Source organism: Cyphellophora europaea, assembly GCF_000365145.1.
Source record: "Cyphellophora europaea CBS 101466 unplaced genomic scaffold supercont1.1, whole genome shotgun sequence".
Taxonomy (NCBI): domain Eukaryota; kingdom Fungi; phylum Ascomycota; class Eurotiomycetes; order Chaetothyriales; family Cyphellophoraceae; genus Cyphellophora; species Cyphellophora europaea.
This window is the reverse complement of record NW_008481797.1, coordinates 3,247,974-3,264,440: the sequence shown is the minus strand read 5'-3', so window position 1 is coordinate 3,264,440 and position 16,467 is coordinate 3,247,974. Positions and strand designations below refer to the sequence as shown.

Genomic DNA, 16,467 nt, shown 5'->3' with positions numbered 1-16,467 from the left:
TGTTTCTCCAGCCCTCAAAAGATGCCGAGCACCCATCCTCGTTGCAATAACGCTTCTTCCTTTCGATTTGCAACATCAGGTAGATTTGTCGCATTACCAGTCTATCAACATTAACGTCAAGTCATGTCCTCCATCAATTCGTCACTGTCCCTCTCATCCCTGCGACCCGCCCTTCCAATCTTCACCGGACTCCTGGGCGTTGTAGCACTTGGCGGAGGCGCCTACAATTTTGTCTCGCCGCTGGAAGGGGCCAAAGGGTTCGGTCTCCTGGCGCCGGCAAAGGATGCCGCACACGCAGATGCATTTCAAGAGGCTTACATCCGTGTCCATGGGATCCGCAACATTGGCACAGGACTGTCGACCCTGACTCTGGTCCTGATGTGGCAGTTCTCGGACCTGTGCCGTACCTCCCCGATTGCAGCGCTTGCGGTCAAACGGTGCATGGGAATCAGTCTGGTTCTTGGTACGACTGTTGGGTTGGGTGATGCTTGGATACTGAAGCAGTATGCAGAAAGTCCCGGAGTTGGACAGGAGGCAGTCGCGTTGGCTCGAGGCAAAAGTACGGCCCATGCAGTAACAGCATTGGTGATCGCCTCAGTGGGTCTCGGGTGGTTGATGGTGTGAGGTTTGTCAAGACTGTTATTAATATACTGTATTGTAGCATTAACGCGGGCTCTCTTCTCCCAACGCAAACGTCTTTCTAACACAATAGCATACTTCTTCCAGTGCTCGACATGTAAAGGATGGGCGAAGGTACAAAGACCTCTAGCAGAAGTCCGCGTGCAAAGGCCTCTGGTGATACGAAGCTGTTCACACATCAATGTTCAAGTTAGTGGTGGATGAAAGGGGAATACATTGACCATGTCGACCAAGAGCCAAGTTCGAGGCGCCTATGTTGGGCAAGGTAAGCCTATACGGGCCGCGTATTGGCACTAGAGCCAATAATTTAGTTAGAAGACAACTCCCAAGATACGACCCCAAAATTGTCCTTGGGGTACATTATAATTCGGTATTTGTTGAAAGGACTGTCAATTGCATCCCAAATGCCCTCCGAATCCGGCTATTGGTGCGAGTTGTAGCCGCCGTTGAGAGGCCAGACACGCATCGCTAGTGCGCCTATTGTAATTGAGCAGAGCCGTGTTTCTTAACCCCGAATTCCGTCTGCTTAGAAATGCTCAGACTGACCAAGACGTACTCGCATGGTTTGCATCTAGGTAAATCACCAGATATGGTTCACCAAGTCGATGTCGCACGGGTTTTGTAAGCAGAGCCAGGGGACACCGTGACTTCATTGGTCCCCCCGCCCTTGTCAACGCCCAGGTGCGGCCGACTGCGAATATCTCCTCCACTCTCTGTCCACTTGCAGTGCCCGTGCCTGTGCCCGTGACGACAGCAGTAGCAAGAAAGTGTATATACACGGTATCTCTTTCAGTCACTCTTTCCAAATGTCATTTCTCGGCCCAGCTCGTCGCACTCTTTCTCGCTTACCCAGCTCTTCGGTGTTCCGATACCCTTCACCCATTACACGAGGTTCCTCTGCCTCACCATTTTCACTCCGCGAGCACCGGAGACATCTCAGAGTCGAGCCTGCATATGTACGTCGCTTCCCATCTCCCAGCAACTCATCTCAAACTCAGCCCTGGTCTCAGCTATCGTTTGCACGAGTACCATGCAACGCCCCAGTACCCTCTAGACCATCATTCTCACAACTACAATCGGCATACTCATTCCTGCTTACCTCTATCAGTCCGGCAAAATGTCAGGCAACCCGCCTTTTCATAACTTGACCTACTACACCTTTGGTACACCCAATGGTCTCAAGCCCGCCATCGTTCTTGAGGAACTAGGGCTCCAGTACAAGGTTGAGAAGGTCGATATCACCAAGAACACCCAAAAGGAAGATTGGTTCCTCGCAATCAACCCCAACGGTCGCATCCCCGCTCTCAAGGATGGTGACATGCGTGTGTTCGAGACTGGAGCTATTATGCTCTACTTGACCGACCATTACGATAAAGAGAACAAGCTCAACTACCCCCATGGTAGCCGCGAATACTACGAGGTTATGTCTTGGCTGATGTGGCAAATGGGTGGCCTCGGTCCCATGCAGGCAAGTCAAACCTACCTCTTTGAGATCAAGTGCTCATCTAGTCCAGGGTCAAGCCAACCATTTCCGAGCCATGGCTGGAGCATATTCTGAGTACGGCATCAAACGCTACATGGACGAGACCAAGCGCCTATTCGATGTCCTTGAGTCCCGCTTGAAGGATGCCGACTGGCTCGCCGGCAACAAGTATACCCTTGCTGATATCGCTTCGTATTCTTGGGTCCGCGCTGCCCCGGTCTTTCTAGAGTTCGATCTCAGTCAGTGGCCCGGTCTCCAAAAGTGGACTAAGCGTATTGAAGAACGACCTGCTGTCAAGAAGGCGGAAACCATTCCCGAAGGCACAAGGAGCGCTGCGGAGATGGCAGAGATGGCCAAGGGCATGCGTGATCGTATGGATGGAATGAAGGAGACCAAGAGGGATTCGTGACTAGCCGGTAGCAAAGCTTCACTTTAAGGGTCGGGCCACGTTGGTCTGCAGGTTACTCGCTACCTGAAATCTTAGCTCCTGGTACTACATCGCATCAAATGATTCACAGAGTAATTCACGGAGATAGTAGACCTCCCAACACACCTTACTCAACGCCGTATCCACACAGTCGCAGCCCATCCCTCCCTAAGGTCTCTGCACAAATATCACCCACCTCTACTTAGCGGCTCGGTCAGTATTATACTAATAAGTCTGTTATCAGTCTATGTTCGTGAGTCATGTCAGCTTTCCAAGTATGTGCAGCACGCGGCATCTTCCTCCAGACCAGCCAAACAATCACTTAGGCGCGTGAGTTGCAGCTCTCCACTCATTCATACTTCATACGCACGAAAGCGTGCGACACAGTCAAAAGACCGACACGAAGACTTCAGATTACACGAACGACGGGTTGGTCGGACAGGACGAGTCGAACCATTCGATTCAGGCGTTCCTCCCGGCTTTCTCTGGTGGGTAGATAAGAGTGCGCCGCCCAGTCATCCATCAGACGGCAGGGCTACGTGGCAGAGAGAAAAAGATACAAAACATGCAGACCAAGACGGTGGCATGGCTTGCTGTCTGGACGACGACGCAAGGGTCTTGTCTTCTCGAGGTCAAGATAAAACAGAAATAATGTCGAAGGGGAAAAAAAAAAAACCCCCGACTGACGGAGCCCAGAAACAAGGCGCTGCTGCTTTTTGCCTTGTTTTGGCCTTGGCGAAGGGGGCGTGCTGCCCGTTGCCCGGTGTGCGTCTCGGATGCACCGGCTCTTTTTTTCACCAACTTGCCTGACGAAACGTGTCGTACTCGCAGCAAAGCAGCTCATTGTTGGCACATGCCCGTCACGCGCCAATGAATGGTTCAAAAGTCAAAAGGTTGGTTGGTTATGAATTCGTCATTTCTCGGGGGCGTCACAGGTCATGGCGAAGCGAATAATACAAAGATGGGTTTCTGAAAAAAAAAATTCCGAAATGCTCTTCTTTTCCCCCTTTTCCTCCTCCTTGTGCGAAACCATGCATAAATAAGGCAGGGTGAATGCTTCTGCGCAAAAGCTTCAGCCCGCCCATCTCTACCCCACGCAGCATCATACACCACTACCCTTGACATCACCCGTACTCCTCGACTGGTCGATCGGACTCTGGTCCACACTGTCGGTGCCAGCCTTGCTAGACAGGTTCGTGGCCACGCGACTGACGGGCGCACTCGTTCCGTCCTGGTTCTCCCCCAGTGCCAGCAGACCCTCCTCGTGGAACGGCTTGGACGCTTCGGCCGCCTTCTTGTCGTCGTAGCGCCACACGCCCGCCGTTTTGTCGGGCGCCACACCTTCCCACACGGCATTCGGCCCCAGATGGGGAGCCATGACCATCTTCACCAGCTTTTGGAACGTGGCCTCCTTGGGATCCTGGCTGTCGGCCGTCGAGAAGAACACCCGCTTCCAGTCGCGCTTTTCTTCTTGCTCCTTCTTGCGGAGCGCCCGTTGTGCATTCTCGATGCGCGACTTGTAATGCGAAGTGGCATCCATGTCGCCCTTCTCAATGGACTTGGCAACACTTGACCAGGCCCTGCGGGACTCGAAGACGTCTTGCTCCTCTAGGGGAGCTATATTGAGCCGAGAGAGTTTGACGTTGGCGGGTTTGAAGGTGTCGACCGTCTTGGCTTTCTTGCCGTGGCCTTCTTTCAAGTCGAATGAGTCCGACCACTGTCCCTCTGCCGAGTACAACGGGTGTGATTCCGAACCCTCACCATCCTTCCACAGCGTGGCCGTAAATGTGTTCTTCTTTCCCGACAGCCACCCACGACCAGAGAAGTCAATCTTGGAGACGTACCCCGTGGACGAGGCGATATGAATGAACTTGCCGAGCTCGACAAACGGCGCACCGTAGATCAAGTTCTCGATGTGCAGAGCAGGGAGCGTAATCAGGTACGTCTCCACTTCTTCACTGTTGGGAGGCTTCAGCGTGAGCAGGGCATGCCCAATCTGCTTGACGTGGATGGTTCTACTAAAGCTCGCCTTCTGCCCATTGTAGCCTTGCAGCCTGATGTTGTGTTTCTCGTTGGTGATGCAGTAGGCGGTCACGGGCGGATGATGGGACACCTGCTCCGAGACGAGTTGAGTCTGCCCAGCCTCATCGTCCCAATGCCCGAGGTAAATCTCCCCCAGGAAGGGATTCAGAGGCTTCTTTTCGGACCCCAGCTTCTCCGACCGAGAACAGTATTGTTGCTTGAGGGTATTGAGCAGCCATTTCAGCACGAGCAGGGAACGCTTCGCAGGGTCGGGTTCCTTGGTTGGCGCGACGAAGAGGGACGTATTCTCGGTCCAGTAGGCGGAAAACTCGACGAGGGACTGCGATGAGAGAATGAAGGCCGGCGCTGTTAACGATGCAAGGTCGCCATTGAATGAGGCTACCGACTAGAGATCTTTATCAGCACTCTGAACGCCCCAGGGGCAAATGCGCCTCATAGGCTGGGGACACACTGACCTTGAGGAACGAAGTCCAAGAGCCCTTGCTCTGTGGCGGCACTGCACCGCCTTCGACCTCGGGCATATTGTTGCTTTGACTTGGGTTGAAGAGCGAGAAGCGAGGCACGGAGGTGTGGAGGTTGTATTCTAGGAGAAGCAGCCAACGTACAAGTAGGCTCCGGATCGTTTCTAGTTAAGGAAATAAATAGTCTTGCAGGGGGTGGACGATGAATAGGCGAAGCATGGCAGCAACACGATCGCCTGTTCGCGGTGCGGTCATGGATTCCAAGGGCAACTTGCATCGGCCCACGCGACCATGCCGTGTTGCGATACGTCATGGCAGATTTTCGGTTTCGCTGGGTGCCCCTCACGCCCCTCCATCGCCATCGATTTTACCCCCGACGTAGTACTCTCGCCTCAGGGGGTTTCGATCTACGAATCTTGATGCTGCATGTAGACTTGCTTTAGACTTGCTTTTGCCGTAGGAAGTGTGCGATCGCTAAAGTAACGTCTGGAGACGATACGCCATATCAATATTGGTGTCTGGTATCCAGACTATTGCCTGGCTATGGAGCGCAGACTTGAATTAGTCTGGCGGGTTTGTTTAATGCTTTACAGCTGGCCGGCAGTGTTGAAGTCCTCCAGGCCCTCTTGAACACGGGCGCTCATGGTCTTCTCACCCTCGCGCACCCACACACGGGGATCGAAGTATTTCTTGTTTGGCTTGTCCTCGCCTTCGGGGTTGCCAACAGCCTTCTGGACATAGTCCTTCTTGTTCTGCATGTAGTCACGGATACCAGTCAGGTAGGCGTACTGCAGATCAGTATCGAGGTTGACCTTCACGACACCGTAGCTGATGGCATCAAGATATTCCTTCTTGGAGCTACCGCTGCCGCCGTGGAAGACTAGGAAGACAGGCTTGTTGGTCTTGGTGCTCTCCTTCTCCTGCACGTACTTCTGGTGCTTCTCGAGCAGCTCGGGATGCAGCTTGACGTTACCGGGCTTGTAGACGCCGTGTACGTTACCGAAGCCAGCGGCAATGGAGAAGTAGGGGCTGATCTTAGACAGGGTGGTCCAGATCTGGTGGATATCTTCGGGCTGAGTGTAGAGAGAGTTGTTGTCCACATCTTCATTGTTGACACCGTCCTCTTCGCCACCAGTGATACCGATTTCCTGATGCATCTGTCAGTCTAGCCTCACGGGGGTATCGCACAAGTTACTCACCATCTCCAGCCACTGCTTCATGGGAGCAGCCCGCTTGAGGTACTTGGCAGTGGTCTCAATGTTCCAGGCCACCTCCTCTTCAGACAGATCGATCATATGGGATGAGAACAGAGGCTCATTGTGCTCCTTGAAGTAGGCCTCATCGGCGTCCATCATACCATCGAGCCAGGGCAGAAGCTTCTTCGCGCAGTGGTCGGTGTGGAGGACAACGGGAATGCCGTAGATGGGAGCCACCGATCGGATGTAGTGAGCGGCAGCGACAGCACCCGCGATCGAAGCTTGCTGCTGGTCATTCTTGACGCCCTGTAGATTCGTCAGCGACATCATCCGTCATGTTCTTCATCCCACGTACCTTGCCAGCAAAGTAAGCTGCGCCTCCCTGAGAAGCCTGCAGGATAATTGGAGACTTCTTGTCACGAGCAGCCTCGAGCGCTGCGACCACGGTTGAGGATGAGGTAACATTCTGTTGAGACGGTTAGTGGTGCGCTCGAGCAGGCTTAAACTGGAACAACGCACAATGGCGGGAATGGCAAAGTTCTTCTCCTGAGCGTACTTGAAGAGAGCTGCGAACGAGTCAGTTGGGGAAAGCCGTTCGAGGCGTTGAGGCGACTCACCAAGCACATCGTCACCTACGATGACGCCCTCCTTGCGAGACAAGACATCTTTGACACCCATATTGACGGTCGGGGAGTGATAATCGGTAGTGCTTAGTGGTAAATCTGTCGCATCCAAGGTCAGTACAGGAACACAAAGCCTTGAGGAGTAGGCTGAGGAGAGGGAGCAAGTATGCGGGGCGTCGAAGCTCAGCAATCATGGCGACATACCGAAACAATTGGGATACTGATCTGTGGGATACCAGTGATTGAGTAGAATTGGAAAGAAGAAAGTTGAAGTTTTTCAACAGTTTGCCAAAGAAGCAACAGCAAAAGACCAAAGCTGATTCAATTACATCGCATCCACTCACCTCATACCTTCCATCCGAACCGGCTTGCCCCTCATAACATCTGCCAAGCCTTTGACGGAATGCCCCTCGTGGATCCAGATGGGCGGGTTTCCGTAATTTTCCTCACCAAAGCCCCATCATGCTCCACGTTCTTCCCCGTTCTGGGCTTCAGACCACGGGTGTTGTCGGGCTCTGCCAATGTGGGTTGACTTGGTGCCAGAAACAAAATCACCATGGGGTTGGAAAGAGCAGACACTGATTGGACTGATGATGAGAACGCCCACTAGGGAGCCGCTGGAGTCAGGCAAATGTTGTCTTTGTACATATCGTCAATATCACTAGTCGGTGCCATCGCCGAGGGAGGCGTCTTCTTCAAACATGTACCGAGCCCGTCTCCGGCCTCGTTGCCGGAATAGAAGGGCAGAGCCGTCTCCAAGACTTCTCTAGCATCGGACAGTGTCGATCGAGCCGTACGATCGTCGTTATGCCCGTTGTACGCTTGACCATTGCTTGTACGCTGTACACCTGTTGTCATCGCTTGAGCACATCATCCAAATCTCTTGGATGTAATTTCAGAGCATATCTTCACCCGGCCTTTCTAGCTCGTAGAACAGTAAATAGACCTCTTTCTGCATCCCCAGCACGTCCGAAGTCCGCGCCTCTTTCACTTTCTCATCTGATATACGCCACCACCGTTCTGCCCCTTTCTTTCGGCGGCGAGGCTTCGCTTCAGACTTGTGCGACTGTATTTGCGGTTTCGATCCTTGTGTCACAGTCCGGTAAATCGAGTTTCGGGCTGGCACTGGCGTCTCGTCTTTTGTGGGCGCAGTGCTGCTGGCGGCGTCCGCCCGATTTGTAGCTTGTGAGGATGGGCGCGACGGTGTAGAGGGTGATGCAGAAGACAGCGAGGACGATGATCGGTCTGCGGGCGTGGAACCAGAGGGCACATCTTTGCCATTGGTCAGAGGAGAAGGCACCGCAGACAACGAAGGCGTTTCAGCTCGACTGGCATCTCCGTACGCTTTGAAAGCGTCCGGAGTAGCGAATGGAGGATAGATGTGGTTCCTTCGGAAGGATTCGTAGTGTCCACTGTTGTGGCTGCCTTTGTGACACACAACGCCCAGCAGCTTGTACCAGTGCTCATTGAGAATCCCACCGAGGCGGAGCCGCTGTGTGTACGACACCTTGGCCGTGTTTTTGCTCGAATAGCTGCCTGGGTCGAACACAGAGCGGGACAGGTGGATGGCAATAAGCTTGGGGAACACCGTTATCCTTGTCGATTTCCGGATCTTGCGTTTCGGCGCCTGTTTAGAATCGGGCAGCTGCACTTCCTCTGGCAAGTTCTCGGGGTCCGCCTGGACAGCCTCTTCCAGAAGCTCTATGTCTTTACCGAGTGTCTCCCGGTCCTCATCCGCCTTTGCCTTGCCCAACAGACCTTTCTTCCAGTCGATTGCATGGACCAGCCTGCATTTGTCGCATTTATAGTCGTCTATCTCTTCGCTCTTGAGTAGGATGTCGAAACAATTATCTAGCGAAGTCGAGCTTTTTTGGGGTACATTTAATGTCAGTGATACAAATGTCGTTACCGACGGTTTGGTCTTGAATCCACAATGTTGGCACTGGATTTGGGACTCGATGCGCCCCTCAAATGGGAACGCATCGTTGTCGCCCACCCGGGCCTCCTTTCGTGCCAGATCCTGGTGCATGGAATCCGCGTCACCAACAGTATCGCCTCCGGATCCATCGGAAGGCAAAGTCTTCTGTACAGCTCGCCGTCTCGCATTCTCAGAAGCCTTATGCTCGTCACACAGCCGTTCCAAGACGATCTGTAGAAACTCCTGGGCGTCCTGCTGATTTCTACTGATCCGTGTAGAGAATGCGCGCTCAAGTGATTCTATCAACGGCCTCGCACTGATCGTCTTCCGGTAGATCGGCCGCTCATTCAACGCATCCAACATGTCCTTCAGAGCCTTGGTAACAGGAGCCTTCTGCAGCTGAACGATCTTATCCGCCCTCTCGCCTCTCTTAAGCACCAGCGGAGGCGTGTCGTAGATTCCGTGCTCTTCCAGCTGCCGTCTATGGAGCTCTTTGATCAAGTAGAGGCGCAAGTCACCTAGGCCGGCCAGTGCCTGCAGGACGGAGTTGATGAAACAATCGTTCGCCGGGTTCGCCAGCCCGATGATGGTTCGTTTCCGCCCATCGTTTGGATATTGTGAATTCTCGCCATCGATGAAGAAGGAGGGGCTGAAGACGTAGAATGCCGCTACCGCTGCGAGAGATGCGCCGGCCGCATATGCGACGACTGTGGATGGCTTGTCCGGTGCCATAAGATTATTCGCTGCGGGGGTTGTGTTGATCCATGTTGTCGTTCCTACGCTCGCTCTGGACGGACACCGCTATGTATTTCTCGGCGCAGTGAACGAGTCAATGAATCAGCAAACAGAGTAAGGGTCGAAACTGTTTGCCGGTCAGCTTTGCTTCCGCTCATTGTTTGGAGTCGGCCGAAGCAGCAGCTTTGGGGGAGGGGCCGAGGTTATCCCGCGTAAAGTATCATCAGACCGCGACTGGGTGCCCCGGGTAGTGCACCCTCCTTCTTGGTTCCGGGAGACAATGTTGTGAGAAGCAAAGTTGTTGGACCATGTTGGTATGAAGCAACGCTGATTTTCAGGATAGTCTACTCATATTATCCCTCACGCCATTATGACCTGCTTCGGTGCACTCGAGTGTCTACGCTAAAGTGAAGGCCAAACAGATGACCTTGGCTAGTTTCGCAGCGGCTCTCAGCGCCAAATTCCACCCATTCACCGCGGCGGAGCTCGCATCTGTCCAGGCGGGCTATACATAACCGGCCGAAATACGGGAATGCTTATGTCGGGCGCGTACATTGCGTACGAGACAGGCATTGAGTGACGAGCCACCCATGCTGCCTGAAGGGTCATGAAATCAGTGGCTCCGGCCGCATGGGCAGGACATGAGTCATGTATGTGTGACTGTGCGACGGTCGGCACGGTATTGTTGTTGTCATTGACAGATGTGATCCGTATGATCAAGTCGATCAGCGCGTCCCTGTTGGGAGTGGTGAGAGAGCTGCTGGGCATGTCCCGTGTGCTTCGGTCCAACAACTGGCTGACCACGTCGCCCAGCAACCGTCTGTTGTCATGACTGTTACTTACTCGGTGTTGTGTCAAGTCGTCCAATAGCCTAGACACGTCGTTGTTGCGTGAACGTCGGTCAAGTACCTCCAGACCACGCAGCAGGTCGCAACCTCCCTCGTGGCGTGTGCTGGGGCGACTCTCGCGACCGTAGCGGCATTCTGAGCATCTTGAACGACGTGAGCCTGGGCAGGGAGAATGGCGTGATGAAGGATGATGTTGGTGACAGTCCCTTGTCGACAATGACGATGTACGGTGCATAGGCCCCCGGCTCTCCTGGTGATGATGCTCATAGTCACAATGGTTATGATCAATGGTGGCATTACCGGGCACACTAGCACGCTGCTGGAATTCGCAGTGGCATGGCTCTTGATAGTATTCAGCCATGGCTCACAACCACTGCTCGTTCGAGATAGAGGCGGCTTTGTCAATTGTAGAGCTCTGGGCAAAACAAGGAAAGGCGCCAAAGATTGGCCCTCGTAGAGACCATGTACTTGGTGGGTATAGCAAGTACACCAGCAATGGATCTGAGCCATGTGTCTGTAACGTAAGGAGGCTGCCTGTGCGGCACCCGGCAACCTGCAGACAATGCTACAGGAAACCTGCGCTAGAACAGGTACATGAAGCCGGACTCTCATGTCCCAAGGAGTATCTGACTCCGACAACTCAGTCGGTCGCCGTTGAAATCATCCAGTCCAGAAGTGGCAGCAGCAATTACTGCGGGCCACGGCATGCATGAAGAGGACGCTCGTCAGCCGAGAAAGCAAGGCATCCGCCATGGTCAGATCGCCACAGCTGGACTGCATTGACTCTGTGCCGCAGAACCACTCGGATTATGTGTATGTCGCCCGCGCAGAAGAACGTTGGGCAGCCCCAGTATACCAGGCTGATTCGAGACACACCTCACCGCAACGCCTCAAAAGGCTCCTCCTCAATACCCACACTCGCCGCACTCGTATTCCTCACATGAGTCTTGTGCCGCCGTCTCAGCTCATCCACACTCATCTCCTCTTTAGACCCACTCCCACCATCCCCCCCTCCCATCAACTCAACCAGACTAAACCGACGAGGCCGGTCGCGAAGCGAGGGTGCCCTCGGCCTCGCATCCCCACGTGCTCGACCACCCCAGATGGGCATTTCATGCCACAGACGCCGGCCGATGTAGAGCAGGAGATCGTAGAGTATGGCAATGACCCACGGGGCGAGGTTGATGATGGCCAGGACGAGCTGCAAGTTGCAAAGTTAGCCTACGTATATGGTGGTACGGGCCCAGAGCAAGCCCGGGTAAGGTGAGGTGAGGACAACGCACGCAGATGCGGATGACCCAGCGCTCGATGAACTCGAGCTGCGGCGGCAGGATCGAGTACCACGCCATGACTGAGTCTGAGGGCGTCAAGGCGCTGTGTGGCCCTGCTACGAAAGTAGGGGAATCGTCCGAGGCTGGTGGGGGGGTCGAAGATTGTCCTGCGGACGAGTACAAGATCAGCCCGCGGCACGGGCGGCTCGCTTCATGGCTCGACTACGGGAGCACGGCAGATCCGTATCGGGGTAGTAGCACGGCTCAGGAGACGAGCAGCTATCGTAGGTTTGGTCAGAGCATGCGCATGAGCATGATTCACCTTGGAGGTGCCTGCGTTTGGCAAGATCGAAAGCGCCATAGCTGTTCCTGTCGATCCCCAAGCCGCCACGACATGACGTAGCGTTTCTTCGACCAAGGCACGATGAGCATGGGACTTTTCAGGCCCTCCCATTGTTTACACTACGGGGAACACAATGCACAGTCCCGAATCACCCGACCGGGAAGCCAATAACAAGCACATGAAAGTAGAACGCAATCATCTCAAATGCTATCCCGAAGGACGCCAGTCTATTGTTCGTGGGTCACGTATTTACAGATCTATTCTAAAAGCCAAACGCATCTCATGATTTCCTGAAATAGTCATAGCCACCTTGTTGATCTGGAGTTCCGCCAGGGCTTCTGAATTGCGACATCGTCACGTCGTGATTGAGCAGGTTGGACCTGTCATCGTCCGGGTCAGTGTAGAGACCTGATCGTGGTCTTAGACTGATGTCGTGACTGTCGGGGGATTCCATGCGTCTAAGGCTGTGCTGGCTGTCCACATCGTAACCATTGCGGAACGCTGGATGTACCTGACTTGGATTTCGCTGTAGAGGAGCCGGGCTGTTTGCGCGTGAACTCTCTGCCGAAAACTCAGAGTATTGAGCAGTGCCGCTGCGCTTAAAGCCCATAGGTGTGGCGGATCGTTCGGTCATTGTGTCGTCCGGCTTGCCATACAAGTTGCTGCCAGCCTCATCGCGGAAGTCCTCGCGATTCTTGTAGAAGGCAAAGTCTTGTTGAGCATCTGTCACAAATTCGAATGTGCCATCATTCTTTGAAGGACCCATTGGTTGCATGGCGAAGGTATCCGAGAAGCCTGCTGCGAGCGGGCCTCCAGCATCTGATCCCAGACGGCCCTTGTAGATCTCTGAGAGTATAGGCTGAGCTTTGGCGTTCACCATTGGCGTCATCAGCGGCTTGAAGAGCGCAGGGTGGCCGAACTTGGAAGAAATCTTCTCTGCCTTGCGACGTTTACCACCATCGGCCTGCAATGATTCCTGATCGACCAGGCCACTCGTCGCGTAATACTTGATCTCCTTGTCGAACGTCTTGGCACAGTACACCTTGAAACCGATCATCAAGAGGAGAGCTGGGCCCAGCGTGCCGGCCATGACATACTCATCCCGCGCGATCAGCAGAGCCGCAATGACGACGTTTGACAACATCGTGGCAAACACCATGCGGTTGAACAACGTTCTCCACATCTGGCCGCCGCTTTCATTCTTCGTAACAAAGCAGTACATCAACAGGTACTTGCGTATCAAGGCGTCGAACGCAAAGAACAGGGCTGCAACCAGCAAAATGATCGGTTGAAGATTTGCAAATGCCAGGGATATGGTGGCAAAGAAGAGCGCATTGTTGTAATAACTCGCGTAGTCGAACGACACCGGAGCGGTCCACTCGATGTTCTGCCGAGGAGTGGGTGCCATGAAGCGCCTCTGGAACCACATAGTTGCAAGCCGCGAGAGCTGGGTGAGGTCAATGGCGGCGCCCAGGTTGCGCTGCAACAGAAATGTCACCCAGAAAGGTGATATGTCACAAAGTGACTGGGTAACAGTCAAGAAGAACTTGCCTTCAAGAACTGCATCCCAAGTACTCTTAGTGCCGTCGTCGGCATCGATGATGTTGGCGACATACTGCCAGACGGCGGCGAAAATAGAAAACAGCACCAAGTTGTTGAGGGTGAAGAAGGTGTACAAGTTGCGTAAGACGTGTTGCTCGCGCTCCGTCTTCGTGACATCGCCAGCCCGGATTTGCAGTCGTCGAAAGATGATTGGGAGCACCATGTACACAAGCGACGTAATAGTAGGAGCGAGAACGGCTTGCAGGATTCCATAAAATCCGGGGCTTGCCTCGAAACTTTCCCGAAACGAGGGCCAGATAGTGGCAAGGTTGCCCAAGTTGGAAAGGAAGAGTGCAATTCCCATGTTCATCGGAAGCCAGATCAAGGTGAGAACCGAGATCCAGACAGCATTCATCAGGCGGCGAGTCTTGCGAGTAGATTTACTCATAGGCAGGTTTTTCCAGATGAGATCCGTAGGTCGGGGTGCAAGGTCGATACGAGCACCCATAGATTGCTTATTGCGACTTGCAAAAGCCACCGAGTGGGCTTGGGCGATGTGGTCCCAGCTAGCAAAAGCGAAGGGCATCGGATCTCGGCGATCAATGGACTCTCGCACCTCTGTGATCTCGGTCTCGAGCTCTCGAATGCGTTCTGCGAGGTAATCGATGGCGTCGACCTTGCCATCGGTGACTGGGCCACTATATCGGCTTTTGCTCGAAGGTTTCATGGTCGGACGCTTTGCGGGGAGCTTGTTGGGGTTCTTCAGGTATTTGGCGAGTACAGACTCTAGCTCGCGGACCTGTTCCTCGTGATCCTCGATGAGGCCCGGCAGATCTTTGACATTTCTGCCCACCGTGACCTTTGGCTGTACTCCAGTGGGATTGGCATGGTCGGTGACACGAGTTACACCATCCTCGTTCCGGAGGTCACTAGACAAATCGCGGACAATGAGTGTGCGAGCATGCAGGCTCTTTTGATATTCAGGAGTCTGGAAGTAGCTGCGGCGAAGACTGTGGATGCGACGATAATTGTGCCACAAGAAATAGGCCACAATAATGTTGCCGATGTAGCTGATCACAACTTGAGCCCAAAGTGCACCACCTTGAGTGAACCTAGGAGTCATGTAGATCAGGGCACCAATATGCCATTCCGCCAGGGTCGACTTCTTGGTTTCAGTGACATTGACTGGCAGCATAATGGCGATGCCAACCACGCCGAACACAAGAAACATGTTCCGCAGCATGCGCTGGAATCGCAGGAAAACGACGGCATCGAGGCCGATTCTGTCCATCAAATATGGTTCTTTCGCGGTGGTAACAGGTTTGATCCAGGAGAACAGGCCATTGCCCATAGCAGGAGGTGCATGCTTCTCGTCGGCATACTTGGACTTGGGCGCGAACAGAACGCGGTGTCGAGGGCGGAAAACGGAGAAGAGAATGGCGAGACCCAAGGCAAGCCCCAGGTAGAGGGCAAAGGCAGTGATTATAGAAGAAGATTGAATCTGTGGATAGTCAGGGATCTGCAGTTGGGGAAACAAATTGATGGGATGCGCACCTCGGTTTTGAAAGGGTCAGAGGCCAGCTCCAACAGTTTGTCTCCAGTATCTTCGTCCTGTCGGCGGAAGAGAGCCATGCTGGCAAGTAGATGGCGCTCAGCAGACGGAATCGTGAGGGTGTTGGCTATAGGGGCATTACAAGTCGTAGAAAGCGTGGAGTTGGGGTACGCGGCGGCGTCTGTTGTTGTTCAAACAGTGCACGTGCACTGATCAGGTATGCAGAAGAAAAAAGGTAGCGACCGTCAACAATGGAACCGACTGTAGTACCGAGAGGAAGACAATGAGCGAGGCAAACCAACAGGATAGGAAATCGCAGACGCTGAACAAAGTCTTGAGATTCTGAAGTGTTTCACCTGGCCGATGATGCACCTTGGGGGTTTTGCGGCGACGGCAGGGTCCACCTGCCTGCCCGTTGAGAATCCCTGCCAATCGGTAAGCGAACATCTGCACAATTTTTAGCCTGCTCGCTTTTTTTTGCAAAGGCCCACCAGAAGTTTTGGGGAGCGCCCACACAAAGCGCCCACGGCTGCGGACCTGTCCCGCAAGACGCAGTAGGCTGCATTGCTGTCTCGGCTAAGAGAATGTTTGCTGTGTAAATCGGGACTCATCGCTGATCTGCTTTCTGTTGGGCGCATCGTGCGCAGCACACGACACACCTTGCAGTCGAGAGCTGCACATGCTTGTCGTGCGAGGTACCCCGCCTCTTTCCCCCCCCCTCCCCCAACTTTTTGGTGTGCAGTCTGATACTGTATGTGCTCATCCTCCGCTCGCTCGCCAGAAGATACCCCGTGAACTCAACTTCCATCCAGAGCTGTATTCCGTCGGCGAATCTCCTCCAGATCTGGCGTGGCAAAGCCCGCCTGTTCAAGCACCCAGATCAAAACATCGTTCTTTGCCTCGCAGTATTCGTCGACATCGCGCCATTCTCTTGCCGCCAGACGGCGCTTCTCCTTCGCGTATGCCTCGCGAACCTTCTCGTCTTTCCTGCATATGTCGCGCACCGCTAAGTGGTTGCGGAGCGAGGTACTACCTTCGATGCAGGCATACAGATTTCTCGCCGGTTCGGCGCCTTTTTGGCGGAAAGCCTCTCGCTCAGGAATGCCCCAGTCGCCCTTGTACTCGTAGCCTCCCTTCTTCGTCAGTGCTTCGATCACGGCCGGTAGCTGGGCTCGTGTGATCACAATGTCGATGTCCAGCAATGGTTTGGCGGCCAGCCCGGGTACCGCAGTGCTCCCTACGTGTTCAATGCTTAGGTATGAGACGCCTTCCAAGCATTCCTCGAGCTCGTCCTTTACGTGCTGGAATTGCACTGCCCAGAGTGGGTTGTAGTCCTCGACGATGACCTTCATGTCGTCAGATTTGATCTTGGTGGGTGGTGAGAGT

The 16,467-nt window shown here is 54.0% G+C and overlaps 8 protein-coding genes across 8 annotated transcripts; 2 read left to right on the top strand and 6 right to left on the bottom strand.

The window, feature by feature from the left end:
• Positions 1-123: 123 nt before the first annotated feature.
• On the top strand, positions 124-624 carry HMPREF1541_01250 (uncharacterized protein; the record flags this gene model as incomplete). Its single annotated transcript, XM_008713550.1, has 1 exon — positions 124-624. The coding sequence occupies one exon, from the start codon at positions 124-126 to the stop codon at positions 622-624; it is 501 nt and encodes a 166-aa protein (XP_008711772.1).
• Positions 625-1,756: 1,132 nt separating this feature from the next.
• Positions 1,757-2,531, top strand: HMPREF1541_01249 (uncharacterized protein; the record flags this gene model as incomplete). The annotated part of the gene is made up of 2 exons (XM_008713549.1): positions 1,757-2,111; positions 2,149-2,531. The coding sequence occupies 2 exons, from the start codon at positions 1,757-1,759 to the stop codon at positions 2,529-2,531; spliced, it is 738 nt and encodes a 245-aa protein (XP_008711771.1).
• Positions 2,532-3,651: 1,120 nt separating this feature from the next.
• Positions 3,652-5,113, bottom strand: HMPREF1541_01248 (uncharacterized protein; the record flags this gene model as incomplete). The annotated part of the gene is made up of 2 exons (XM_008713548.1): positions 3,652-4,977; positions 5,048-5,113. The coding sequence occupies 2 exons, from the start codon at positions 5,111-5,113 to the stop codon at positions 3,652-3,654; spliced, it is 1,392 nt and encodes a 463-aa protein (XP_008711770.1).
• A 527-nt stretch (positions 5,114-5,640) lies between these two features.
• On the bottom strand, positions 5,641-6,927 carry HMPREF1541_01247 (fructose-bisphosphate aldolase 1; the record flags this gene model as incomplete). Its single annotated transcript, XM_008713547.1, has 5 exons — positions 5,641-6,201; positions 6,253-6,555; positions 6,605-6,715; positions 6,769-6,815; positions 6,867-6,927. 5 exons carry the CDS (start codon positions 6,925-6,927, stop codon positions 5,641-5,643), a joined length of 1,083 nt encoding a protein of 360 aa, XP_008711769.1.
• An 840-nt stretch (positions 6,928-7,767) lies between these two features.
• Positions 7,768-9,522, bottom strand: HMPREF1541_01246 (uncharacterized protein; the record flags this gene model as incomplete). Its single annotated transcript, XM_008713546.1, has 1 exon — positions 7,768-9,522. One exon carries the CDS (start codon positions 9,520-9,522, stop codon positions 7,768-7,770), a length of 1,755 nt encoding a protein of 584 aa, XP_008711768.1.
• A 1,728-nt stretch (positions 9,523-11,250) lies between these two features.
• On the bottom strand, positions 11,251-11,722 carry HMPREF1541_01245 (uncharacterized protein; the record flags this gene model as incomplete). Its single annotated transcript, XM_008713545.1, has 2 exons — positions 11,251-11,574; positions 11,657-11,722. The coding sequence occupies 2 exons, from the start codon at positions 11,720-11,722 to the stop codon at positions 11,251-11,253; spliced, it is 390 nt and encodes a 129-aa protein (XP_008711767.1).
• Positions 11,723-12,267: 545 nt separating this feature from the next.
• Positions 12,268-15,161, bottom strand: HMPREF1541_01244 (uncharacterized protein; the record flags this gene model as incomplete). The annotated part of the gene is made up of 2 exons (XM_008713544.1): positions 12,268-15,030; positions 15,084-15,161. The coding sequence occupies 2 exons, from the start codon at positions 15,159-15,161 to the stop codon at positions 12,268-12,270; spliced, it is 2,841 nt and encodes a 946-aa protein (XP_008711766.1).
• Positions 15,162-15,878: 717 nt separating this feature from the next.
• On the bottom strand, positions 15,879-16,433 carry HMPREF1541_01243 (uncharacterized protein; the record flags this gene model as incomplete). The annotated part of the gene is made up of 1 exon (XM_008713543.1): positions 15,879-16,433. One exon carries the CDS (start codon positions 16,431-16,433, stop codon positions 15,879-15,881), a length of 555 nt encoding a protein of 184 aa, XP_008711765.1.
• Between the last annotated feature and the right edge of the window lie 34 nt (positions 16,434-16,467).